Source organism: Haliaeetus albicilla, chromosome 7 (genome assembly GCF_947461875.1).
Source record: "Haliaeetus albicilla chromosome 7, bHalAlb1.1, whole genome shotgun sequence".
NCBI classification, from domain to species: Eukaryota; Metazoa; Chordata; class Aves; order Accipitriformes; family Accipitridae; genus Haliaeetus; species Haliaeetus albicilla.
This window is the reverse complement of record NC_091489.1, coordinates 9,427,677-9,455,419: the sequence shown is the minus strand read 5'-3', so window position 1 is coordinate 9,455,419 and position 27,743 is coordinate 9,427,677. Positions and strand designations below refer to the sequence as shown.

At 37.5% G+C, this 27,743-nt stretch overlaps 1 protein-coding gene across 5 annotated transcripts in view; it reads left to right on the top strand.

Annotated features, from left to right (window-relative positions):
• PACRG (parkin coregulated) overlaps positions 1 to 27,743 on the top strand; it is a 257,202-nt gene that overhangs the window by 41,482 nt on the left and 187,977 nt on the right. For 4 of the 5 annotated variants that reach the window (XM_069786893.1, XM_069786892.1, XM_069786894.1 and 1 more), the window contains exon 3: positions 26,863 to 26,997. The exons of the other annotated variant lie outside the window; for it this stretch is intronic. In XM_069786893.1, the coding sequence (XP_069642994.1) occupies positions 26,863 to 26,997 (135 nt within the window). The remainder of the gene's footprint in view (positions 1 to 26,862; positions 26,998 to 27,743) is intronic. 5 annotated transcript variants of the gene reach the window in all.

Sequence of the window (27,743 nt, the reverse complement as noted above, 5' to 3'; positions counted from 1 at the left end):
TTAATTCCTTCTTAAAATGTTAGTAGGTCTCATAACTAAATAATAGCTACTGCTCACCCGTCTTCCACATCTTTACTTCACAATTACCCAACTATCTTTTCTTTCTGAGATGATGCAACTGATATATATCAAACTAAATTGTCAGCAGTTGTTCTCAATTTCTGTTTAACTTTGAAATTACAGGTTCTATTAAAGACCTGAAGGAGGGCTTCTGTTTTGATTTTGTCAGTTATACCAAATCATCTATAATATGTTCACCCTATCTGCAAACCTCATTGCTAGATTCTGTGTATGCCTCAAGTCTTTATACACCTTGCTTGTATGTGTCAAGGAAAATAGAGCTGATATTAAAAAAAAATAATTGTAATAGGTTACAAACAAAGTCATTTACTAGAAATTTAAGTATCTTTACAACCATTATTTAATGCATAATCTTCCGTTTCTTCAGTTTGATTTTTTGAAATCTGCATCGTAATGAGTCATTAAATTTTGAAAATGATCAGGAATGAAGGTATGGGAAGGTTTTATACGGCTGAGTAGTTAATCTTTGGCAACAATAAATTTTTTCTGTTGTTCCTCAGTTAAGCGAAGAATTTATGCTTGTGCTTACCTTATGGTAAGCTGAGTTCAAGAAGAAAGATGGATGAAGCCTAACGTTTTACTACTAGTTTCCACTTGTCACTCTGCTGTGGTTTCAGCTGTACTTTTTACTCTTCACTGGGTTTACCTCTTCTTTAGGACTAAGGGAAACTAGATATAGTCTTCTTCTGAGATTAGAGAGGTTGCAGCAGCAAGATGGTGTAACTGCTGATTTCTCTCAAAGACACCAAGGTGATGGATGGGAAGCTGGGCCAGCTGCTCCCATGGATGGCAGCAAGGGACTTCACTCTCTGTTTTCATGGGGCCCTGCACAGGTCTTATGATAGGTACTATACAATAATTACATCACTATGAGAATGGGGGCCTTGGTGGTATCACTATGGAACTTGCTGCCAAATTTGTCATCAGCTTCCATCTGGAGCTATGATCACCTGAATCATGACCAACCATGAACTTCAGGAAGTGGCAAGTACAGTTGTTGAATAGATGCAGCTGCTGGAACAGTTACCCTGCTGAAGATATCAGAACCACTCATGTTAAAACCTGTCTGTGGCTATTCTGACTGTAATGGAAACTATGCAGTTTCCACTTAAATTTATTTTTGTTTGGAAACAGGCTTTTTAGGAATGGCAGTCTGTGAAGGTGAGGAGAGGGAGTTACCCTGTATATGAAAGGGCAGCTGGAGTGCATGGAGCTCTGCCTCATGACAAATGATGAGCCAGCTGAAAGTTTATGTATTAGAATTAAAGGGAGGACAAACAGGGTGACATTGTTGTGCATATCATCTACTACAGACTGCCTAATGTGGAAGAAGATGAGGCCTTCTTCAGTCACCTGGGAGAAGCCTCATGTTTGCAGGCCCCAATACTCATGGGGGACCTGGTTGATGTCACTTCAGTGTCACTCTTGATAATCTTTGAAAGGTTGTGGCAATCTTGGGAGGTTCCTCGGGGCTTGAAGAAAGCAAGCGTAACTCCTATCCTCAAGAAGGGCAAGAAGGACAATCCAGAGAACTACAGGTAATTCAGCCTAATATTGATCCCTAGGAAGGTGGTGGAACAAGTCCTCCTGGAATCTATTTTGAAATATATGGAAGACAAGAAGGTGATTGGGAGTAGTCAGCATGGATTTATAAAGAGGAACTTGTGCTTAACTAACATGGTAGCCTTCTACAATGAGGTGCCTGGCTCGGAGGATGAAGGGAGAGCCGTGAATGTTGTTTATTTTGACTTCAGCAAGGGTTTTGATGTTGTCCCTCATCACATGCTCATAGAACTGAAGTGTGGACAGGTAAGTAGGCAGTGAGATGGATTGAAAACTGGCTGAACTGCTGGGCTTGAAAGGTTATGATCGATGGCACAAAGTCCAGCTGGAGGCCAGTCACTAGTGGGACTAGGTGAAAATACTTTTTTCTTTGTGAGGATGATTGAACACTGGCATAGGTACTCCTAGGGGTACTGGACCCCGGTATAGGGGTCAGTGAGGCAGAATGCAATCAACATGTCTGTGATGATAGAAAATGAGGAGGAGCTGCTGATACACCAGGTGGTTGTGCTGCCAGTCAGAGCGACCATGACAGGCTGAAAAAATGGGCCAACAGGACTATTCTGAAGTTCAACAAAGGGAAGCGCAGTCTTGCCCTGGGGAGGAATAATCCCATGCACCAGTACAGTCTGGGGGCCAACTGCCTAGAAAGCAGCTTTGCAAAAAAAGGGCCTGGGGGTCCTGGTGGACAACAAGTTTTACATGAGCCAGCATCGTATCCTTGCAGCAAAAAAGGCCAGGAACTTCCTGGGCTGCATTAGGAAGAGCATCACCAGCAGCCAGGGAAGGGGATCCTTCTTCTCTGTTCTGCTGTGGTGGGACACATCTGAAGTGCTGTGTCCAGGTCTGGGCTCCCCAGTAAAAAACAGATGGACATACAGAAGTGAGTCCGGTAAAGGGCCACAAAGATTATTATGAGATTGGAGCATGTGACATACAAGGAAGGACTGAGAGAGCTGTGACTGTTCAGCCTGGAGAAGAGAAGGCTCAGGGGGATCTTATCAGTGTGTTTAAATGCCTGGGGTGAGGGATGGAATAAAGGACATGGAGACAGGCTCTTTCCCAGTGGTGCCCGTTGACAGGAAAAGAGTCAATGGGCATAAAGTGAAACACAAGAAATTCCATTAAAACATAAGAAAAATACTTTGTTCTTTGTGAGGATGATTGAACACTGGCACAGGTTGCCCCAAAAGGTGATGGCATCTCCATCCTTGAGGATATTCAAAACCCGACTGGACACAACCCTGAAGTAATCTGCCATAGCTGACTCTGTTCTGAGCAGAAAGATTGGGCTAAAGAGTCTCCAGAGATCTCTTCCAATGTCAGCTTCTTTGTAATTGTCATATATGCAATTTCTCCTACCCACCAAAGTGGAGAAAACAACGATGAAAATTAAAATAAAGTTTGCCGTGTAGAGAATCATGCTAACATTGCCAGTTATCTTCCAGTATCCATATTAGGTTACTGAAAACTGGCTGCTCTGACAGAGAAAATGGCATATACAGTAGCCTATGACAGCTGACTATACAATGTTGTTCAGAATAGCCAGATGCCTTGCTGTCCCCATCCTAGTGTCTGTTTTTAAACCCAACATTGAAGACAGACATTGAAAGACTATTTGTTTAAATGACCACCAACAAAATTGCTGTGGATGTTGAAAAAAACCATCATCATAAAGATTCTGAACTGAGGGGGAACATTACATCTATCGAAACTCTGTTTTCAATGTTTCTTCAAACAGTTCTTCATTGCTCCAAATTTGAAAGTTTTTTTTCATAATCACGAGGCTTTTTTTCTTTTTTTTGCATCGTATGCAAAATGATACAATGAGATCGAAGGAAAACCATTTCAGAAACTTCCATGACTCAGAACCATAGTTCTTGTTCATTTGTGTTCATGGGAGAACTGCCTTCTGATAAGCTCATATCTTTTTTTAATTGAATCCCTTGGAGCTTATGGTGAGGAAAATAATTTCTATTTCTGGATGTGGTGGGTTGACCCTGGCTGGATGCCAGGTGCCCACCAAAGCTGCTCTATCACTCTTCCCCTCAGCTGGATGGGGAAGAGAAAATATAACAAAGGGCTTGTTGGTTGAGATAAGGACAGGAGAGATCACTCACCAATTACCATCACGGGCAAAACAGACTCAACTTGGGGAAAATTAACTCAATTTATTACCAATCAACCAGAGTAGGGTAATGAGAAACAAAACCAAATCTCAAAACATCTTTCCTCCACCCCTCCCCTTCTTCCTGGACACAGCTTCACTCCCGGATTCTCTACCTATCTCTGCCAGCAGCGCAGGGTGACGGGGAATGGGGTTTACAGTCAGTTCATCACATGTTGTCTCTGCTGCCTCATCCTCTTCAGGGGCAGGACTCATCACAGTCTTCCTCCCTGCTCCAGCGTGGTGTCCCTCCCACAGGACACGGTCCTCCATGAACTTCTCCAATGTGGGTCCTTCCCATGGGCTGCAGTTCTTCATGAACTGCTCCAGCGTGGGTCCCTTCCACGGGTTGCAGTCCTTCAGGAGCACACTGCTCCAGTGTGGGTCCCCCACGGGGACACAAGTCCTGCCAGAAAACCTGCTCCAGCGTGGGCTCCTCTCTCCACAGATCTGCAGGTCCTGCCAGGAGCCTGCTCCAGCGTGGGGTTCCCACGGGGTCACAGCCTCCTTCAGGCATCCTCCTGCTCTGGTGTGGGGTCCTCCACAGGCTGCAGGTAGATATCTGCTCCACCGCAGACCTCCCTGGGCTGCAGGGGGACAGCCTGCCTCACCATGGTCTTCCCCATGGGCTGCAGGGGAATCTCTGCTCCAGCGCCTGGAGCATCTCCTCCCCCTCCTTCTTCACTGACCTGGGTGTCTGCAGGGTAGTTTCTCTCACATGTTCTCACTCCTTTCTCCAACTGCAGTTTCTGTTGTGCAGCAACTTTTTCCCCTGTTAAGTCTGTTATCCCAGAGGCACTACTACTATTGCTGATGGGCCTGTCCTTTGCTGGCAGTGGGTCCATCTTAGAGCCAGCTGGCATTGGCTCTGTTGGACATAGTGGAAGCTTCTAGCAGCTTCTCATAGAAGCCACCCCTGTAACCCCCTGCCCCCACTACCAAAACCTTGCCACACAAACCCAATACACTGGATTTTGGCACTTAAAGATTAGCTCCTTTTCCCTTAACTCCATCTACTACTTGATTATGTTAACTGTGTTTGTTCTATCTTTTCATTCTTACCTGAAGAGTCTGCCAGGTCCCAGCAGAATTATGCTTTGTGATGCTGAAAATTGAAACCTTTACTGGAATTTTGTTTTCATTAAGTATTAGTTGATTTATTTACAAATATTGTGGTTTATGATAAAAACAATAGAAATGGTATTACTTTGATTGGCATGGTTTTCAAAGTATGATCTCTGTCTTGAAGTTCAAACTGGTAGTTTGAAAATTAATTCTCTTCACTAAGAGATGCTGGTTTGAGAGGCTGCAAGGACATAGAAAATTATAGTAGACATAAGTACCTGGGTTAGGAAATGAAGCCCCAAACAAATAATTGAAGCAATTGGCAGTCCAGATGTGTCTCAGGAAATGAGAGTCTGACTTTTCTGGCAAAAGGTAAGGTTGAATAATAAAATACTTAAACCTCTTAAAAAAGCTTAGTAAACAAGGATTGTCTCTAGTAGCATGGTAAATACAGGCTGTTGCATCTGAATTACAAGCTAGGTCACCTGCATTCTCCATCAGTTGTTGCACTGAGATTTAATAGCAAAGCCTCAAGGGGAAGTTTTACCAGACTAAACACCCTGTGCAATTTCTGTGGGCTACAGAAACATACTGTGTGTGTGAAACCAAAGATTTATGGTTCATCTAATTAAAGTCTTAACAGTCTGATAAAAAATTATTATGAGTCTAGGTAAGAAGATACTTACACTTATAGTCAAATTATCCAATTATTAATGCTTCTGCCCAATAATGACACTATTAAAAATTATACACACAAGCTTTCTTTCTAGTACCTATGCCTTATGCTGATGCTGTGCTCGCCCTTCTAATACATGTCTGGGTCCTGAAGTCAATGGTGCTATTTCTCCTCAAAAGAAAGGGTTATAGCAAGTCATCAGTATCCCAGCTTTTTGATAGGAGGAATATGATGTTTATGTTGATGATTTCCTTCCCCTCACAAGGGGGTCCCCCTTGGGTCTATTTGGCATCACATTTATACATTCACTAACACAGTTGGCTTTTTCTTCATTGGTCTGCATTTCCACATTATATCCAAATTTACTATAAATGATATGTTTTGCTTATGTTTTATACTTGTTCATGTGTGGTTGGAGGTGGAGGGGCTGTTACAATCCTGTTTTTATTCAGCAACCTTTAAGCTATAGCTTTCTGATGATCTAAATAATGTTTTACTAGCATAACCTAGTTGAGCATATATGCTTGTTCTGAGGACATTAGTAGTTTACAAATATAACAGTTCCCTAGAAGGTATTACATATAAAGATGTACAGAATCAGATACAATGTCAGATACAACAGCTTGTCACCAGTATCTAGTAGTTATGTCAATATCACTGACATGTTATCACAGTTATTTCACAACACAGTGCTTGTCATAAGCTGCAATCTATACTGCTTATCCCTGCTCAAGAATAAAGACAACAAACGTTGTTTAACAACTCTGCAAAATTATTAAGCCATTTGGGAAATTAGCTACCAAAAAAACTCCCAACCCCCCAAATTGGGAGATTCATTTCTAAAAGTGACTTTCCGACCTGAACTAAAACATTAATATAGATGCACCCAACAAATTAACAATGGAAATAGTTGTAAAGTGTCTGAACTGATAAACCACAAGTTCTCTATGTAATTTCCTGTTGTTATCCATGAAGAAGGTAAGTGACAAGATTACCTTTACAACATCCTTCTGATAAACCCACATATCAGTTTCCTTTGGGGTCTCCAACCATCTACAGTCATGTTTTAAAGGTTCCAGTGCACTGAAATGCTCTACAGATATGGACTTTACACTCTTCAGAGGAACTCCCAATTTCATATTTAAAGTTGAGTTATGTACGTGATAGGCTTTGCTACTGCACTAACTGCCTCTTCAGATAGCAAACTGCATAAGAACCTGTAAAATTATAGTCACCTGCAGTCACCACTGCAAGCTTCACCGGAACTTAAGTCGCTTTGGTGGCATTGTTGCAAAATGTCTCTATCTCTGAGATCTGCAGAGTTTCAACCTGAACTTTTATTCATATTTTACCAAGCATTGCCAAAGCCTCCAAGTGTTAATTTGGATTTGAAAGAACTGCCCTCATCTCTATATACAGCAAGGAATTCTAGAACCCTCCTTCAACTAAGTAGTAGCTCATGGGGAGCACATATTGAAACTTGACATGTAGGAAAGCAGACAAAAAAGTATTATGTATGTTATTTGTAACTGCTGTTCTTCAAAGCACATCAACTATATGTGTTATTCACAGCCCCTTTTCTGTCAAATCTGATAGAATCTTAAAATTTGAGGGTTGAGAGGAATTAAAAAGAAAAAGCACGTGCTGCATCATTGATAGACATGCATTTAAAAAAGAGCTAGAGCTCACTGCAGACAAACTGCAGAGACAAAAAATTATCTGGATTTCACTGCTCAGCCTTACAAACACCTAAAACATACATATCAGCAAATCACCACCAAAAAAAATCCGTTACAGGAAGATAATTTTTTCATTCATTACCTAACCTCATCTGCTCATGGTCTGTTTTGTTCATAAAAATTGCCATTAGTGCTAGTAATTTGGCTCAATACCCTTGTGTTTGGTATCTTGTGTTGATGCAAGAAAGCAGTGCATTAGTCGAAAGGGTTTATTCTGACATGATTAGATACCACAGTTCAGACAAATATGTTGTTTGGCTAGTTTGTAGTCCAGATATTTGTAGCACACACTTTTGTTTCCCCTTACTCCATATGGGTAGTTGCTGAAAGAGTCAGTTCCTAAAGTTTTCTAGGAGGTATATGAAGGTAGTCATGCTGGAGTAGGGAAAATTTAACATATATGGTGTAGTATGGAATGTAGAACTATTGAATCATTCAGGTTAAAAAGGATCTCAGGATGTCCCTGGTTCAACTTTCTGCTTAAAACAGAATCAGCTATGAGATTAGAGCAGGTTGCCAGGGGCTTTATGTAGTCAAGTCTTGAAAATCTCAAAGGATGGAATCTAGACAACCTCTTTCAAGGCAACCTGGTAGAAGCTGTCTTGTTTCAGCTTATGTCTCATCCTCCTCTGATGATACACCACCATGGAGAAGAAATCTGGTCTGGACAAAAGAGGCAGTGAATGGAGTGAATTAAGGACCAAGAAAAGATGAGCATAGTGGTACTAACAAAAGCCGATTTATCAAAAGTCTTTCTTGAACAGGTTCAGTCACAGCACACATCCAACAAAATAATACCAGTGGACATTGCCAGAAACAAGAATAAGTGCAATGACTTTTAAGAGCATTAGAAGAATTGAAAGAAATTGAGAGAATAAAAACCTTACAGGATGAGCTTGGCTCACTTATTTAGGGAAAGCACAGACTTCTAAACAAGAAACATAGCAAAATCATAGTATAGTTTAAGTTGGAAGGGACCTCTGGAGATCATTCAGTCTATGTCACTGCTCAAAGCAGGGCCAAACTCTAATTTAGATCCAAATTTAAAGGTCTACCAGGTTGCTCAAAGCCCTGTCCCTGGTCAAGTTTTAAGTATCTCTAGTGTGTGGGGATTCCACAAGCTCTCTGGGCAACCTGTTCTAATGTATGACCATCATAATTGTGAAATTTTTTTTCCTTGATCAGAATTTCTCATACAGTAATTTAGGAGGCAGCTGGACCTTCTGCCAATGTGTATATTGCTGTCATTATTTTTGGTGCCATTGATTGTGGCATGACTATGACTGGCCTTAATCTGGGGAACAGCTGGCTGCAGCACTGAGTGGGACTGAAGAGTCACTGACTTTCTAATGCAAAAGGCTGGTGGCAGAACTGGAAATATTTTGTGCATCCTTGGATCTTACCTGTAAAACAGCGATATTGTCCTTTCTTTAAAATAGTCTGAGCTCTGTTGAAAAAAGATCTGTGTATGTGGATATTATGTTATTCCTGGAGAAGAGAAATTGAGAGTGCAAAAACCATGTTACTTATTTATTTTTATCAAAGTACTAAAAGTGGAATAGAAGAATAGCAAAAGATATTTTCAGATTATGTTCTTTACATGGAATTGATAGGATATGGCCTAGACATGCCAGCTAGAAGAAAAAGACGTGGAGCCAAATGTCACACACTGGCTGTTGGACTTCAGAACAAATAGGATGCTAAAACTTTGAAGCGTGGTGCAAAAAGAAAAGGTTGTTGGTTTGGTAAGAAGTTAAGTTTGTCTTGTTAATTTGGCTTTGTTCAATGAACATTAAGGCTAAAACATTCAAAGTTGTAAGATTATACGTCAGGGAAGAGAATGCCAGATGCTAACTAATTTGATGCAAACTACCAAGGAGCATTCAGACATTAATATTTTTTTTACTACCAATCTAGGACATACTGATTGATTTTAAGAGAAAATATTTTTCTTCCATTACATAATGCATACATCTATATTGTTGTTTCATCACAAATATCTGCTTCAGTTGCTTTTATTATTTTTTATTTTTGCATGGGTTGGAAAGAAGAGAAATCACCTTTTCTAAAATAGCACTAAACATTTACTTTACTTTTAGTATTTACAGAAAGGTGTATTCTGATTTTTCTTAAGCTACAGTAGAAGCTTGGACCTCCTGAATATGGAAGTCCATATGAGCTCTACCTGAAAAACAGAAAGATATAATTTAGATCAGAACTGTAGCTAAATTTTTCCCTCAGTGTCATTCATCTTTTATATGCTATAACAATGTTTTTGTGTTTCTGTAGTACTCCTGCTTCCATTGCACACTAAGCAGACAACCAAAAGGAATCTTTCAAGTTGATCTCTTCTTTTCAGGGTACAGCATACCATCTTTTCAGTTTCTGTTACTAATAGAAATCTTAAGTATGAGATGTCTCAATTTTCTGTCATATGTTATTATTCTACCATTTATTTGTGTTTCTTAACTTTGACTAATAAACTTGTTTAAACCTTGAAAATATCATTAATATGTTTTAGTAGCATTCATGTCATTCCAAGAGCATATGAAATTGCTGTTATTTGAGTGGAAATACATGTGAACTCTCCAGTTTACAAATGAAAGTAATCCTCAGTCAATACCATAGATTGTGAAGCGTGTTTCTGTAAATGTTATTTCATGAGTATTCTAATTTTGTTAGAGTTTTTTATTAGTTATTGCAAAATATTGTAACACTTAATTTGGATATGTGCATATCCTAATGACTAGTTACCAGTAGGTAGATGTTATTTATACCTGTCCTGGTTTCAGCTGGGATAGAGTTAACTATCTTCCTAGTAGCTGGTACAGTGCTATGTTTTGAGTTCAGTATGTGAAGAATGTTGATAACACTGATGTTTTCAGTTGTTGCTCAGTAGTGTTTAGACTATAGTCAAGGATTTTTCAGCTTCTCGTGCCCAGCCAGGGCACAAGAAGCTGGCAGAGGACACAACCAGGGCACCTGACCCAAACTGGCCAACGGTGTATTCCATACCATGGGACGTCCCATCTAGTATATAAACTGGGAGGAGTGGGGGCAGGGGATCGCCACTCGGGGACTAGCTGGGTGTTGATCGGCGGGTGGTGAGCAATTGCCCTGCGCATCATTTGTACATTCCAATCCTTTTATTACTACTGTTGTCATTTTATTAGTGTTATCATTATCATTATTAGTTTCTTCTTTTCTGTTCTATTAAACCGTTCTTATCTCAACCCAGGAGTTTTACTTCTTTTTCCCGATTTTCTCCCCCATCCCACTGGATGGGGGGGAGTGAGTGAGCGGCTGCGTGGTGCTTAGTTGCTGGCTGGGGTTAAACCACGACAATACCACATCAGAGAGAATAATCAGCATTGGCTAATGTATATAGATGCCTACACTGTTCTAGCAATTAAATTGTATAACATATGTGACTCTATCAAAATTTAGATAAATAGTTTTAAATTTTAATGACCTATCAGATAAAAAACATGTATTACAGTGCCTTCCTTTTCTACTCTTAGTACCATGATGTTTGCGTTCTTGGTCACGACTGACTTACTTCCACTTTCATAGCCTCTTCAATGTGCCTGTGCTGCATATTCTTGAAATTATAGTTCTCAAGCAGTAGGAAGGTAGAGGAAAGAATAGAAATGTTAATACAGTCCCAAGAATCTTTTATTATGATTTAACTTCTATCTCCATGGAGAATATTTACCTGTGCCCATATGATGATACATCCTGAAAAACAAAAAGTTAGAAAGTGTTAATTTTCAATATTAAAATCTTCATGGAGTTAAAGTACAGTGAACTATAGCTGCCTTCTGAGAAAAGGGAGGAAAAACCTCATACAAATATTTTTGACAATAGAGCTTAGTGAGAATGATCACCATTACAGTAGAGAGAGAGAGGAAACATCATCTCATCATAGGACCAGGAATTGAATCTTTACCAAAACTACAGCATTAAAACTAGTCCGTAGAAGAAAGGGAGGTATTTAAAATTATTTCTTTCCTTTTTTTTATCAAACTAACTCATACCTTTAGCTGTGATGCAAAGTATGACAGTGCTTTATCCAGGCTTTTACAGACATTCAGTGACTTTATCACCGATTTTAAAGTGGATGTTAAACTGTGTGGGGTTACACAATATAGTGATACCTCAGGTAACTCTTAAGATATGTTGATAAAAATAAGTACATTCATTGTGGCCCTTTTATTATTAAGAAGGCAAAAGTGAGCAGAGCATTGTAAAGAAGTAAATTATTTTATAAGTGAAGAAAGTAATAAAGACTTGTTTCCCAATGATATCTGTTTCTCATACCCTTTTCCCTGAGTATGAATTCTACCTGTTTTCTCTCTTCCCCCTTTCCCAAACCCTCCTATATCTGCTAACTATTGTCTGGGAGAGAAGTACATGTTGCTGCTGTTTCTGAGCTACACATGCTAACTGAACAGATAGTACAGGCAGACAGAATAGCTTGAAACAGGTCAAACAGAACACTTAACTGATATATTCATGTTACCATCTCTCCCTCAGTTGAATATTAATTGAGGTCTGCCTTCTTTACCTGGCTGCAGGGTTTCACAAATCTTCTAGGACTCTAATTGTATCCCTTTAAAACTCTGAATTTTTTTTGTAATTGACCAATGTACTCAAGAGTTATAAAAGGGAGAGCATACAGCTTTATAGAAGCCTGATTAGTTTCTTTCCTTAGAATACCAGGCTAAAAATACACTAACCATCAATTTAAAATCTTTGTTATTCTTTATTGTCTTTATGAAGTAGTGATAATGATTCTATAATTAGGGTAGAAACAATGTTCCCATTTTAAGCGTAGAAAGAATGCGATTCCCTGAGACTGTGCCTACTTTTCAAGAACTTTGGTGAAATGCAAAAAGATAGTTTTTATGTTACATTCTTCAATGTAATTATAGCAGTTCATTGTTCATGGTACTAGATTTTCTGATGCACTCTAGTTTCTTGATATCTGTATTAAGGAGCTAGGACTCAATAAATAAAAAATGCCCACTGAAAGTTTCCAGTTACTAATTATCAACATTAGTAATCAACCTATTTATCACCTTAGTCTATAATGCATACTTTTCAACTGCTAGTGTGGATAGTTTATTTGGTTTTGGAACAATTACTTTTGACTAACATATAGAGACAGTAACCTTCATTTTGATTTATCTGTACAATATTGATACAATTTTCCATTTGGGAGTTTTATTATTAACATGCTTTTCTAGATACTATGTGGAGCAGTTTCTTCATAGTTCCATCTTAATTTATTTTCTTTTTTTAGTTTATTGATACATTTTAGGAATACGTTTTTCAGTAAATATTCTTTTATGGTAGTATCTTGGAGGTGTCTTACACTCATCTGTAATGAGTGTATGCAAAATATGCAAGAAAGAAGATAAAAATAACTTGATTAGGGCAATCCCTGTTGAAACTAGATAGCTTCATTCCAGTCCCTGCTCAGAGTAGTGTCTGTAGCATATAAAACTACATCAGAAGATGCTAGGAAAAAAGCATCCCAATACCGTGTACTCCTATGGCTAGGGCATTCTCCCTTTTCTGCCAGAACCAGCCCTTTTGTTGTGTAAGGAGTCTATTCACAGTAAATTGGAGGTGTCAGTTTAAACTGAATTGAGTATTAATGAGGATGTTACAACACAAAAAATTGGGATGAATTAGACATAGTTTGACTGAAAAACAGCATAACATCTGAAAGAACCACTTTTATTCTGGAAGGGGTATGCACAGTGTGCACACCTTTGTGCATGCCATTGTGCATACCTTTCCGTTTCTCATGAGTAAAAAGGTCCTTGTTCATTTTGAGACTCTTCAAATCACCGAGAAAAGAAAATTATTAAGTTTTATGCATTTGCTGTGTATGTAGTTACAGCTAGTTTGCAGATAAAATATACTGAAGATACTCTGTTTCTATCCTTTGACTTTTGCCTGTGAGGATCTTCATGCTTCCTGCTAGGCTCAGAACTGGGGGAGGTTAAGATTCTGTTCCCATCAGCACCCTAGCAGATCAGCTTCTGAGATGAGGACTATAAGAAGAGGAAATAATCATGATGAGGAAAAGAAAACACATAGTTGGTGATATTTGCTGGAAGATGAAGAAAAAACTCCACATCTGTCATGGGGATTCTTGGTGTGCAAAGAATGAAATGTGCTCCAAAAATCTGCGAAAACTCTGTTTTGACTAGCTATATAGAAGATGTCTTCCTATGCAAAAATATACTGCCAGGAAGATTCCTGTGAACCATAGAAAAACTTAGGTCAATCTTCTGAGTTATTTCAAGTCTAGATGGAATAAAAGATATATGCAATAATGAAAAAATGGTATCTAGCTGAATCTATAATCACATACATATATAGGACAGGAAGGCTAGCAAGCTGCTGAAGTGACATTTTAAGGTCTAATTATCTTATGCAGAAAGAAACTGAGGAAATTACAACTGAAGCAGTTGGACAGCCTACGTCAGTGAATGATGATGATGCTGAAAAGAATCTGAGTCTCAGACTTCTTTTCAAAGTGGCAAAAAAAGCCAAAAAACCCCTGTCAGTACTCTCCAGTCTAAAACTAATCAGCTTACTGAAAAGAGAGATATTTGTAATATTTCAAGACATTTTTGGTAACATGGCAGAAATAAAGGATCACAAAAACAATACTAAATTTTTTTTTAAAAAGGGGAGGCCCTTGACCTTAAGTAAGAAAAGTTAATCTAGCTCTACTTTACCACATACCTGAGACATCATGATGTCCAAACAGTTAATATCAACTCCTGACCAAATGGTCTTTTAAAAAATGGTGGTAGAACTACTATTCTTGCTACTAGTTTGTCCCAATAATATCTTACACAATCATTGGTGATGGATTTGAATCTGAAAGAGCTAAGGCAATTAGATAAGTAGAAAAAATACTCGCATAGATGAAACTTTACACCCCAAACCAGATCTTGACAAGCTGTATGTATATGTCTAGACAAAGGGAATAGAAGTGAAGGATTCATGTGTGTAGAATTTCTGCATTTGTTTCTAATGATAACAAAGAAATAAATAAATTGAAGTGCTAGACTGGCTTTCAATTAAATAAAGAAAGAAGCATGAAGATAACTCAAATATTAGGTGGAGATAAATTTTAACAGATAGAGGCAGAATGTCTCCTATGTAGAGAACGTATGTATAGCTTCAAGAATGCTGATTGTCCTCAGATTTTAAGCTTCTCCTAAAAGCCTTAGAACAGCCCACTAACTCAACTGAGAACTCCACTCAGATATGCAAAAAGGCTTTTCACATATGCTTTCTGGTACACCATTTTTTGAAACCTTGGTAAACTACTGGTAAATATGGTAACATATCAACTATGCTAAGTCTATTCTCTGTGTTGTCACTGGCAGTTTAATATTTTGTAGGGTGTACTTTGCAAAAGGCACAGATGGTCAAATGGCTGACTATGAGTGCTTGTTGAAAGGCTTTTTGACAATGGCATCAGTTCATGTGACAGTGATTTCTACTGTTATTGATAATAATGTTCATGATAGCATAAGAAGCTACTTTCATTCATATAAAAAACCAGAAAAATATTATCATATCATATTAACTTTAATGTGAATTGTGGCTATAAGGATATATTGATTTCAGTGGAAATCATCAGATGCATATAGTCAGGCATGTTCTTTTGAATTGTGTTAAAACAGAAGTGTTTCCTTTCCAATATAGTATATTATTCATAAAGTAATTTGAGGAAAGAAAAATATGTAACATATGGAAAGATTGTTTTGGGGGGAATCTTAAAAATTTGTCCTGTTATTGATAAATATTGTTTTTTTCAAGTTTATTACAAAAATGCATGTTTTCACAATTTATTGCTGCAGTCAGAGCGAACATGCATGTAACATACTCTCTCATTATGAGTTAAAGGCCTTCGCTTCTATGGCATAAGATCTCAAAAAGTAAAGTATGAAACTGTCTTCTGAGTTTTGCTCATCAAGAAAGGTTGGCAATTCACTTAAGTGCAGCCTACTAACACCTGCATAGGGAGTAAGCTAAGACCTACAATCAACTTAATGGTCAAAGTTATAATAGAAGTATAGTGGCTTGAATACACTTTGAGGCATTTGGATTTATTCATATTCTTATATTGATTGAAATAATGTCTTTTATTTTTCCTTTAAAAATCATCAGGTTTCATAAAAGCTTTCCTATTTCTATGAATAGTGTTTGATATATTATTATACCTGAATTTTGTGGTTATAGCACACCAGGAATTATTTCCTACATGTGAGATTTTCTATCTGTTTAAGGCAGATAAGGAAGTGCTTCTAAATAAGCAACTACTAAATGCTTTATAAATATTTCAGCAGTAATTCTCAAACTGAACAATGGTGGGTAAACTTACTTTATCAAGTGATGCAAAAGAAGTTAGCAATTAAAAACGGTTCATTTCCTTTATGTTTAAAAAGAGGTGAAGTTGGGGGGGATAATTTTACATCCAGCTGTTGGTGTCATCTTGCTTTCAGATCCATCATTCTTCTAATTTTTTGGGGTTTTGGAAGCATGTCACACATGAAGTTGGAAAGAAAATGGAACTGCTTTGGCTCTTTAGATACAAAGTTTTTGTTCTTTTTAAGCTCAGGTTACCTTTGTTGTGTTCAATAAATAATACTTGATGAAATGAATAAAATATGTAGTAGCTTTTTAAGCAGTTTCTTAACCTATTTCAGGGGTTTCTGATTTCACAACTTTTTTTAATAGATAATGGCTTCTACCAGTGGTTTGGTATTCAGTTCTACCACTTGGTTCTTCAGACTAAAAATGTAGTAGGTTGGCAAACATATACAGGACTGTAGGACATACGGGGTCTGGTCATAGAACTGTGCTGTTTACTCAAGATGGGGCAAATGAGGATAGGTAATGGGGGTAATGAGGAACCCACTATTCCTCTCCTTTCCTCTTTAGCTGTTGCTTTTAGTGTTCCTATTCCATCTCTTCACATGCAGTCAAGTAATTTGCTATTGAAGATAGCCGTAGGATAGAATTTTGTGCATTGTTTTTAATCATGGGGGCATAATCAGGGCCCTGTAGTAATTGCTCTGCTAGCTGAAGCCTCTAGCCATGGCAAGTTTCCAGGTGCATTCTATAGAGAGCTAAAGCATGACTTTATGAAAGGTGATAGCTAACTCATCACAACCCCATTTGACCTTCTGGATTTTTATAAGGTTGGCAAATAATTCTAATCCAGTTCTAAAATGCGAAATTAGTGCCAAAATGTTGTGTCACCAAAACTACAGATGGAGTCTGTCACAATCAGAATTGGAATGCAGTGATTTTACCTTTTTGGTCCAGTGTTTAATTGTTTAAACAATGTTCTGTCATGACCCAAGCAAGTTTCTGGCTAGCTCACAGGACAGTCCAGCCTTTCAGAGTCTATGTCTTCACATAAATGATTCATCTAAGGGCTACTAAACCAGTGATTCAAAAGCTGACTGACCCAAGAGGGCCCTGTTCTCTTTTGTGAAAAGCCTAGATATTTTCAGACACTGCTCCCAGTTGGAACAAAGAGAAATTTCTATATTTTTAATTTTTCCATGATATAGAGATAAGTTTGTTTCCACAGTTCTAATAGGAGTTAGTGTTATTTCAATATATTCTGAAAGTTGCTGTCATAGGCTCCTTATTGTCATCTCACCTGTATTCTCCCTATCTATTACTTGTTTTTCACCCTCCAAAAATTAATGTTTAAATAATTCAAAAGAATTTTTTATTATGCTTTTGGAATTAAGCTTTCCAATGGAACACATTAGACCTACACAAGATGTCAGCGTCAGAAAACATACTTACCAAAACACATAATGAGGCTTATTTGCCACCTCCTAGGTATGGAATAACTGCCAGGGAAAAAATGTTAACCTCTTACCAGATTTGGTTCTGTAGCAGTTTCAGTTAATTGAATTCTAGCTACCATGGGCATGCCATTCCTTCTCCTTCACTTTCAGCAACTGTGGTGGCATTCCAACTCTGCTGAACCATTTCAGTACATTGTCCAGCAAAAAAATACTTTAACAAAATAATTTGAAAAGTTTCCTGGCAGTTCAAATCATTGAAATGGCTCAGTGCAGGACCAGGCAAACACCAAAATTAGTGTAAGAGAAGGGATAGTATAGATCCAAGTGGAAGGGAGGACAGGACTTTGGCAATTTAGAGTAACAAGAAGCAGGATTGCTGTATTATGGCCTTGTTTTAATTCTCTTCCCTAGATATCCTCTGTCAGGGTCACAATAATAAGTTAGGATGTTAGGTGTATTCCAGCATGGATCTTCATACACGTGTGTGTGATGGAAATGCAAAATAGACTGAGTATATAACTCTCCTAATGTTTTATAGTTTTACCAACTGTTCTTTACTTTGAAATACACACAGATATGCCATGATAATGTATAGGAGCATTATAAAGAACAAAAGATTACAGAAATAAAAAAAAATTGTAATTGAATTATATTGCTAAAAATAATAAAAGCCACATGTTCATTTTTTTTTCCTAGCCAACAACATTCTTACAACTTTATTATGTAGATTTGACATTCAAAAATACATATGCAGCCATAAAGAATGTTGTGGTTACTTCTACATCAGGGAGCAGTGCAGGCCAATAGGAGAGGATCACCAGAGGAAAAGAGCTGAGACTGAGGATATGACGTTTTACACATTTCAGGGTTTTTCTTCATTCAGACTGACTATTGTCTGAAAGGACTCTAGTTCCTCCACTTAGAAACTGCTTCATGATGTGAACTGCAATTGGGTGCCACTTCAGAAGCACACTTGTGATCCCAGCTGAAAAATGAATAAAAATGTACTCACAGTGAATTTATATTTTTCAAAACATTAGAGTGCAGATGGAAGAATTTCCACAATCAGGAAAAATTTTAGAAGACTCCCGGATTTAGTGCAATTGATGCACCAGAAAGCTTTGTGAAACTAATAAAGCAAGAAAAAAAAAGACTATTCATCTGTAGACTGGAAGAAGGAGAGAAATATATTAGCAGTTGTCACTCTTCTCCCTTTGCATTAAAGGAAATTGCTTGGCAAGCATCAGGAGAGAAATCTAAATGATATGAAATAGTTACAATATACTCCAGTAGAGAATAAGAGATGGAGGACCTTCTGAGAACAAAGTGCTGTAGAGCATTTTGTAACATAGGCACATCTGGCTTATCGAAACAGCTTATCTTTTCCCCAATCAAAAATAACATTTCTGAGGTGATGAAATAGAGTAATTCTGCATGCAGCCTCTGACTTACTTTCAGTAGTGTCTCAAGGCAATAATGAGATACAATATCTTTGTACAAAATCACATGTCTGATTTTTCTTTCAAGTTCTGGTGCTTTAGAAGCATTTGTAATGTTTGCTGACCTTCTATCAGTAGTTTCATTTTGGGGTCTTAAAATTGATTTCTCTCATTTTGACTTTTGAAGCTATGAGATGGGCTTTGATCTGTTGTCCAGATTTGAGCAGTAGCCCCAGAAGCAGCTTTTAAGCGTTAGATGTGGCACCATTTAAAGCATATCAAGAGTGGCACATGTGAAGATCTCCCTGTTTCTTTTTGGACATAAAAAGCTTTTGTCTGATACATGTTGATGGATCATGTTCTTTTGATATTGAATGCTTGTGATATTGATATTAAATAAAAGGAATTAATGTGGAACTCAAGAGTACCTATAGGGACATCTTACTCTGCCTCTTCTGTCATTTGAAGTTTCTCATTTTCAGTATGTCTGCATAGCAAAATCAAAACATGATTGTAGAATGTATTAACCACCTATGTTAGTTTAATCAAATTAGGATCAGTTAATGAAGACAGAGCAGTACAGGCTTTGTTGCTTATTGCCAGACAGAGTAGATACTCTTGGGGATGCCCAGTGCAGATTCTGATTGTTAACACTTGCTAAGATTTGTGTTTCCATGTCTTTACTACTACCATTACTTAAGTTTATTAGAAAATCTGTGAATATGTCACCAAATACTATTATCATGCTATTGTTCTGTTGTGTTGGTAGGTAACTGCAAAATCTTGATGTTTTCTCAAACATGATTGCTGGGCTTGTCTTGATGATGGGCTTGCCTGTGTTGCAAGTATAGAAACACATAAAGTGCCTATGTGCATACTAACTCCAGAACCACAAACTGGGGATCATGGCTTTTGCACGTAGGCTTCCTCTCTGGGCACAAGTTGTAACTAGGCAGTGCTCTGCTGTTGCCTGGTAAGCCAGGTTAAGAGCTCACTACATGGATGAGGGCCTTGCTGATGATTCTAGGAAAGCTTTGCGTGTCACCATGGCACCGCATAGTGCTAGGTATATTATTTGGCCTTTATTCCTGCTAGCTTGATCATTTCATCATTGCATGGTGTAATTTATTTGACTTATTTAATATATCTTCCTTTTTACTTGAGGTTTACATTAGGATTTGGCAGCAGCTTCTGGCTCCGGTACACAAGGAAATGAATGGTGATTTTTCCTGTGGGGAAATAAGTGAGTTGCCAGTTGGACTATGTGGCATTAGCCAAGTAGAGTGTTAGTTTAACACCAGTACAAGAGGAGAATGAGACAAAGATCCTGTCAGTGGTTACACAAACATTTCCTTGATGCCATCACTTATAATACATGTCCCTGAGACAGCAGCATGCATTAGTAGACTCCATTCTGTGGATATAGTGCAATTTTATACAAATATATTTTTCAGTTTGAATACAAAGAAATAGGATTTATGATTTTATTTCTGAAAATTTTGCTCTTCAAGATGATAATGTGGTATTATATTTTCAAGGAAGATGATTGCATTTTTTAGGTAAGACAATTGAGTGGTCATATAACTTTTAATCTTTATAGCTTAAAAAATAAATTTGATGCTTTTTTTTTTTTTTTTTTGTGAGGAGAAAAGGTAAAAGGATCAGGTTAAATTCCAGTCTTCATGTAAGGAACTTGGCAGACAAAAAAATGGAAGTTTTTTCATTCTTCCCAATTCTCATCTAAATGCATTAACCTGGGTTAATCAAATAAAAATATGTCTTTAACCATTAAATTTGATTACAATGTAACTGGTCTTTTTTTTTAATATAACATATTAAACATATCATATAATTTCATTAAACATAGCATATCATATAACAACAGTAGGATCTCAGTCCATTCTACTTAAGGAAGTAAAAACATTAGTTTCTTAATATCCTGAATCCCTACAACTTAATATGTGATCACATCTTTTATTTTCCCCATAGCACTTGAAAAATTACTGACTTCTGATTTGAATAAAACAACCTATATCTGCATAGGCAGATAAGAACTTGTATGTACAATTCTTGGTGTTCAATATAAATTCAGCACCTCTCCTTGAAGAATCAGTCACCTATTTCTTCCTGTCCCACTCCATGCTGCTCCCTCCCTTCTGCCAGCTTAAGTGTTCACTCATCTTTGCAGTAACCACCCTAAGGATCTAATACTTCACAAATCAACCTAACAAAAAAACCCCTCAACTAACACCACCAAAACCCAAAACAAAACAAAACCATCCCTTTGTTCCTGATCTTGTCCTCTAAATATGTACCTGAAAGCTTCTGTCATTAATGGAGGGCAGTACATTGTGGTAGCATGGAGGTGCATGAGGTCGGAAAGACCACTTACCTCTGTGTCGGTGTCAATTTTTGTCTGGCTCAAACTGCTCATGAAACTAGTGTTAGTTTTCATGAAAATCACCAGTTATTCTATACAGGGATGTGTTTAGGTCCCTGAGTATGCATACAGTTTGACACTCAGGAAATTTGGAAAATTCAGTCTTCAAATAATTAATCACTGTTTAAACCTGACTTCAAATAATTTTTCTTAGTCATTTTCCTAATGTGCCATCACTGAAAAGTGTGAGAATGCAACCTGATACAATGGTTTTAAATGCCCATGAGTCAATGAAAGAAATATGGTCTTTCTCCTTTTTTTCTTTGCTTAATGGCTTGTATCTTTTATCTTGTCACATAGTTCAATGGCACAGAATTACAATAAATTAGTTTTGCAATTATCAAACTCTTCAACTTCTCTTTGGCATTTAACGAACCTCAGAAACTGTTTATTGCTTCATATACTTTGCCATCATGAGTATTAGCCTTTAATTAACTGGAACTCTAATCTTAATCTTTCTAGCTATGTTGCAATGAAGTATTTTTGTTAGGTTGAAGATAGTATTTGTTACTGTTTTTCCAATAAACGGAATACTTTCAGAATGACCTTTTTAGTCAGTAATTGTAACAATATAAAATGTAAAAAGGCAAAACTCATTATCACAAGGAAAAACATTGTGTGATTTCTTTTTGTATATTTTACTTAGGAACATAAAATCACAGAGAAGCCTTAGCTGAGAGGTACCTCTGGAGATCATCTGGTCCAGTCTTCTGTTGAAAGCTGGGTCTTAGATTTGGTTTTTTTAAGGTCCCTGCCAAGCCAAATCTTGAATATTTTCAGGGAGATTCCACCACTTCTCTGGGCAACCTATTCCAGTGTTTAATTTTTTCTGACAGTGAAGAAGTCTTTTCTTGTATCCAGACACAATTTCCCTTGAAGCAATTTGCACCTGGTGTCTCTTGTCCTGTGCATCCTTCTGAAGAGAACACCTCCGTCTTCTCTATCTGTTAGGGATTGGAAGACTGTGATTAGATCCTTCCCTCAGCCTTCTCTTCTCTGGGCTGAACACATCAAGTTTCTTGAACCTTCTGTCAAGACCTTCAAACCTCTAATGATCTTCATGGTCCTCTGCTAGACCTTCTCCCTTTTTTTTCAGTTTCTGTCATGAACTGGGAGGACTAGACTGGACACAATATTGCAGTGTGTCCTAATAAATGTCAATAGAGTGGATATCCTTGATCTGCTGACTATACCCTTACTGATGCAACCCAGGGCTCATTCTGCCTTCATTGTTGCAAAGGCACTGCTTGCCCAAGTTTAGTGCTGTCCACAAGAATCCCCAGGTACTTTTCAGCAAAGCTACACCCCAACTAGTCAGATGCCACCCAGCTTGTACTGCTGTTTGGGATTATTCTATCAATTATCTCATGTGCAAGACATTACATATATGCAAATCTTGTTGGCCCGGCCTGCTAGTCTGTGAAGACCTCTCAGCACGGTGGCTCTTCCTTCTGGCGTATAGTACCTCTCTTCCCAGTTTGGTATGATCCACTCACTTGGTAAGCAAGCATTTAGTTCTGTCATCTACATCCTTTATAAAGATGTTGAACAGTATCAGATCCAATACCAACCTCTAGAAACTCCCTTTGTGACCAGCTGCCCATGAGCCATTAAAAGTATATTAGTCTTACCCTAAAAGTTCAAGCCATAACATTTCTGTAAGATTCTGAAAAGCGTAGTTTATGTAAGCAGCTCAGTAAATCAGATTTTTTCAACTGTTACCAGGATCAGTAGGTATTACCCCTCTTGATTTCTACATTCTGAAATTTTGGACCAGATGTGTCTTCAGAAACTGTCACATTACAGCTAGGAAGGTCCTAATGAATTATACATGGAGAAGTGCTAAATCTGCATGAGGAAAAGAGCTATTAAGAATGGTCATTCAGCTGTTAGGAAGGACTGTTGAACAGTTTTCTATTGGGAGAAACATATCTTCTGTATGAATAGCAAAAAAGAAGTAAAGTTGACTTTGTTTCCTGGAGAACTTGTCTGGCCTAAAGATTTTGAGACAGCTTCTCACTGTGGACACTCTGTTCCAGAATTTAATTATTGCTCTTTTATTAATTTTTTATAGCAATTAACCTGAATCTGTGACTAGCATTCCTTGCATAGTCTGCAAATAGAAAACAAAAAGAAGTCTGGTCTCAGAAAGAGCTACTTAAAATCTAAGTATAGGAAAATAAATATATAATACAAAATAGAATAGGATTTATAAAAAGTGAAAAAGTAAATCATACACATATTCTTTTCCTCAGGCAGACTGTTGAAGATGCATAGCTAGAATGACCCAAAGAGAGGTCTGAGTTAGAGAACAGTGTTCAGAATACCAAATATGATAGTGATGGTCTCATAAAGATAGGAAGGAAAGGAAACTATTTGTAAAATGTAAACAGTATTAGCTCAATGCAGCCACTCTAGTGAATGTCTCGTAATCTGCTTTTCTCAGATGCAAACAAAAGGAACAAATTGTCTCCATGTAATAAACTTAAAGCAGAGCAACAGTACTCTTCAATCATGCGAGGTACCGTTTCTTCAATGCAGGGACAGTTCCACTCTCTTCCTGATCGTTGATATTTATTTGTTCTAGGCAGATCTTAGGCTCATTCCTGTCTAGATCATTTCATTGCTTTGGAGTTAGTTGCTCTTCCTGGTATTTAAAAGGTCTCCATGCCTGTTACAGACCAAACTGACAAGAAAAACATCCTTAAGACAAAGGGAAAAACAACAACTCTCTCTCTAGACTATTTTCAAGCATTTGTTATGCTGCTACTTCTCTAGCTATACACACTACTTTGCTAGTTATACCGTACAAGAATTATGAGATGCGTAAGATGGGTAAGAAACTCTATATTGAAGTGGAGACAATAATGACATGTAATGTTGAAATGAGAGATATGATAATAGGTGAAAGCTATTAATGGAATTTCTTAAGAGGTGGTTTTAGGGCTAGCCTTATTTAATATTTTCATTAGTGACCTTGACAAAAAAAAATAGGATTGCATAATGAAATTTATAGTTGACATAATGTTTGGAGTTGTTATTAAAACAGATGAAGATCACAATGTCACACAGATGGACGTGGAAGCCCTTGAGAACTGGTGTAATAGAAATAGAATTAAATATAGTAGTACAAAGTACAAGATAATTCACTTAAAACTAATGACAAGAAATTCTGTTATTAACAGAGAGCTCATCAACTGGAAAAGATAGTTGCTGTGGCAGTTAATCAAAGGAGAACTATGAGATGCCAGTGTGATGTGGCCATGAGAGACTAAATGTAATGCTAAGAGATCTACCAGACAGACTGTATTGCATAAAAAAAGGATAATACTAATTTTATTTCTGATCAATGATAATGTGGATTTAGTAAACCTGAACGGATTTCTCTTTTGTCAACTTTTCCAGTCACAACTTGAATGTACAGAAACTTTTAGGATTTCCAACACTGACTTTTGGCAAGGAGTTCCATAAATCCACTACTTGCTGCATGAATACATAACCACATTTGTTTGTTCCAAACTTGTCACTGACTAGATTTTTTTGATGCCCTATACTTTTACTGAAAGAGAGGTGGAAAATCTGTCCTTATTCATCCTCTCCACGAAGTCACGATTTTATAGATCTTTATTTTATTTCTCCTTAGTCATCATTTTCCCAGTTTATTCTTTTCTTGTGAAAGCCATTCCATACCCTCAGTCATTATTCTCCTCTGAACCTTTTCTAATTCTACCATATCTTTTTTGAGATGGCAGATCAGAGTAGGCATACTATTTAAGATGTGGTTTCTAACCACTGAAGTAAGGATAATGCACAACAGAATGGATTTGATAAGATCCTTTTAGTCCTTCTAGTTTCTTTGTTCTTGAATAAAGAATAGGAAGACGTCAAATTAACACAAACATATTTTCTAGAAAATCTGTCAAGGTGCAGTAGAAAAAGGTTGATAGCAAATTTACTAACATAAGTTGGGAAGAAGAAAATGTTTGGTTTCAGATAAGATGCAGTTTGGGATTGCATTAGTTACCTCTAATGGTGATAGTTGGCAGGAAATAATTAAGATTATATGTCATGTAATCAAGATAACATATTCTTTATCAATAATTTAAGTTAAAATTTAATAGAACAGTGACTCCTAATATTGTTCAGAAAGTAATGTTTTAAAGGACATGTGAAGGTCCTGTGTGTGAAAAATATACAAAAAGAACAGACGCTTTTCTAGGGGCCTCGAATAGCAACTCATAGACTTGCCTGAAATGCCAAAAAAATTAAAGACAAGTGAAAGTACTTATACTAGTGGCACAGAACAAATTGTTCCTCTGCAGAACAGTAAGTGTAGATTTATTTACATTGGTTAGAAATACTTTTCTTGGAGTATTACTCTCAGCTGCTGCAGATGTGTTTACTAAACAAAGTTACAGCTATGCATTATCAAATCTGTTTTCACTAGACATGGTCTATCAATGACACCAATATGCAACAATAGGTCACAGTTTAGTAGCCCTAGTTTAATTTGTAGTAGAGTGTAGGCGTATCACTAGTGGACCCCTTTACCTCAGACAGTGGAAAATTATGTCAAAATACTTTGGAGGAAAAAAGTGCCAAGTCAGCTTTAGATCTGTAGTTAGCACAGCTAAATTACAGAATAGCACAAATGAAACAAAGGATGTTACATGTTTGCATTCTGTTCCCTGGAAAGCTGAATGTCTGTACTGCTAGAAACTAACTTAAGGGTCACTGAAGACAGAGAGACAAATAGAACAATACAAAATATTGGGTATGATTTATGATCCTTGAAGCTCTCACCTTTTTCTGAAAATGACACTTTCTATGTTATAAAAGGTAGCAAGTCATAAAGGCATTTTTGACAAAAGAGATACGCAGAGAATTGTAGGAAGTTCATGTCCCAGATATATGGCTATAAAACAAAAAAAAGGCAGGAGTTTCTCAGGGAAGAATCAGTTGTCAAGGGCATTTGAGATTAGTTTAGCTCTCATAGTCTCTTCTAGCATTTGAGATTAGCGTTGTTAATTAGCTTAAACAATAGATTTCGTATAAGTACTCGAAATTCTGTTATCTTAGTGCCAATTGTTAGTTGTTGTTACTACTATGTTTGGCTGAGAAAAAAGTTCCAGTGTGGCATTTTGGAATTGGACTGGCATTCAGGCACTCAGGCTACACAATATGCTAACCAGCAATAACTCAGATAAGGAACTAAGTCGAGCTAAATCAAATTTTTTCACAGGCAGAGAGGAGAGATCTGAGAGACTTCATTTCTTCCAGTGCTTCAGCCATCAATACTGAAGGGCTGGAAGTTATATGAAAGCCAGATCCATAGCATTTGAGGAAACAATATGGTGAAGGAGATCAGGTAATGGCCAGGGAAATACAATGAATGGAAGTTGGGGACAGTTACATTACATGGAAATCAAGTCAAGTGACTTCTAGAAAGAAACAAACAGGAAAAGGAGAAATGTTTGATTTTCCAACAACTTCTGCTACATAATGTCAATATGTTCTTGGTGTTTCATTCTTGCTTAAAAATGCTGCAGTAATGGAGATAGCTACTTTGAAATATAAACAGTTTTAATGTGACAATCTGAAAGTGGTAACAAAAACCCCACAGTTAACGATACCTGTAGATCATTGCCAAAGTGTACTTTCAAAGAAGTGAGGTATAACATGTAAAGAAGAAAGCAAACTATCATTTGGGAGATCAATGTTATTCTTCTTTCGTATCTATTTTGAGACATATGGATTAGGCTTTTTCTAAAAATATATTACACTGAACTATGGGGTTTTTTGTTTTGTTTGGTTTTGTTTTTTAAGGTAAGAGGGCCCCCAGTTGCAGGAGCATTTAAAGAAAGACCAACAAAGCCCACAGCATTTCGCAAGTTTTATGAGCGAGGAGACTTCCCAATTGCCCTTGAGCATGATACTAAAGGAAACAAAATCGCCTGGAAGGTAAGTCCTGGCACAGCTGTGACAAGCAGCTGAGCTTATTGGAATGACATCTCTCATTGTCAAACAAAGTTAGCTTGTAAGTAAGTAAACTGAAATAATTTCTTAGCAAATGGAAGATGGTGGGGAAGCCATTAGAGAAAGGCCCCTCAGTCAGCTGTCTACCTTGGCTAACAATTAAATTATATGCTGCAAAAAGGAAGATGACAGAGTTGCTTTGCCTTAGAGAATTGTCTCCTGCCCAATTCATCTCTATTTTTATGAGGACCTGGCAATGCAGCCTGTTTCAGGCAGTCCATCAAATGATGGAAGTGGCTGGATACAGTGAGCAGCAGCCATTTATCTCCCCCACATTTCACCTTCCTGCAGGACACTTCCAAATAGAAGCTTTAATTACCTAAATGGATAGGTCAAGATTGCCTGCTCCCTGAAAATGCAGAGCAGAATACAAACGAAGGCAGATTCTCATTCCACAGCTGTAGTCTCAGTCTACAGCATATGTCAGACAGCGTAATCGCTGTCATACGTGCCTCTGTTACAGGCTGACCTCCACTGCTGAAACCATTACAGCTCCGACATTTCTCTGACAAAAGGTTAATTGGCTTCAAAATAAATGTATTGCCTAATGACTCCATTCTAATGCGGCTGTGTTTCTTTCTAAAAGGCTTGGTGATGTTATTTGTAAAACTTGCCAATCTTCTAAGTAACTACTGCAGACTTTTAAATTTAATTTGAAAAATGAATGCTGA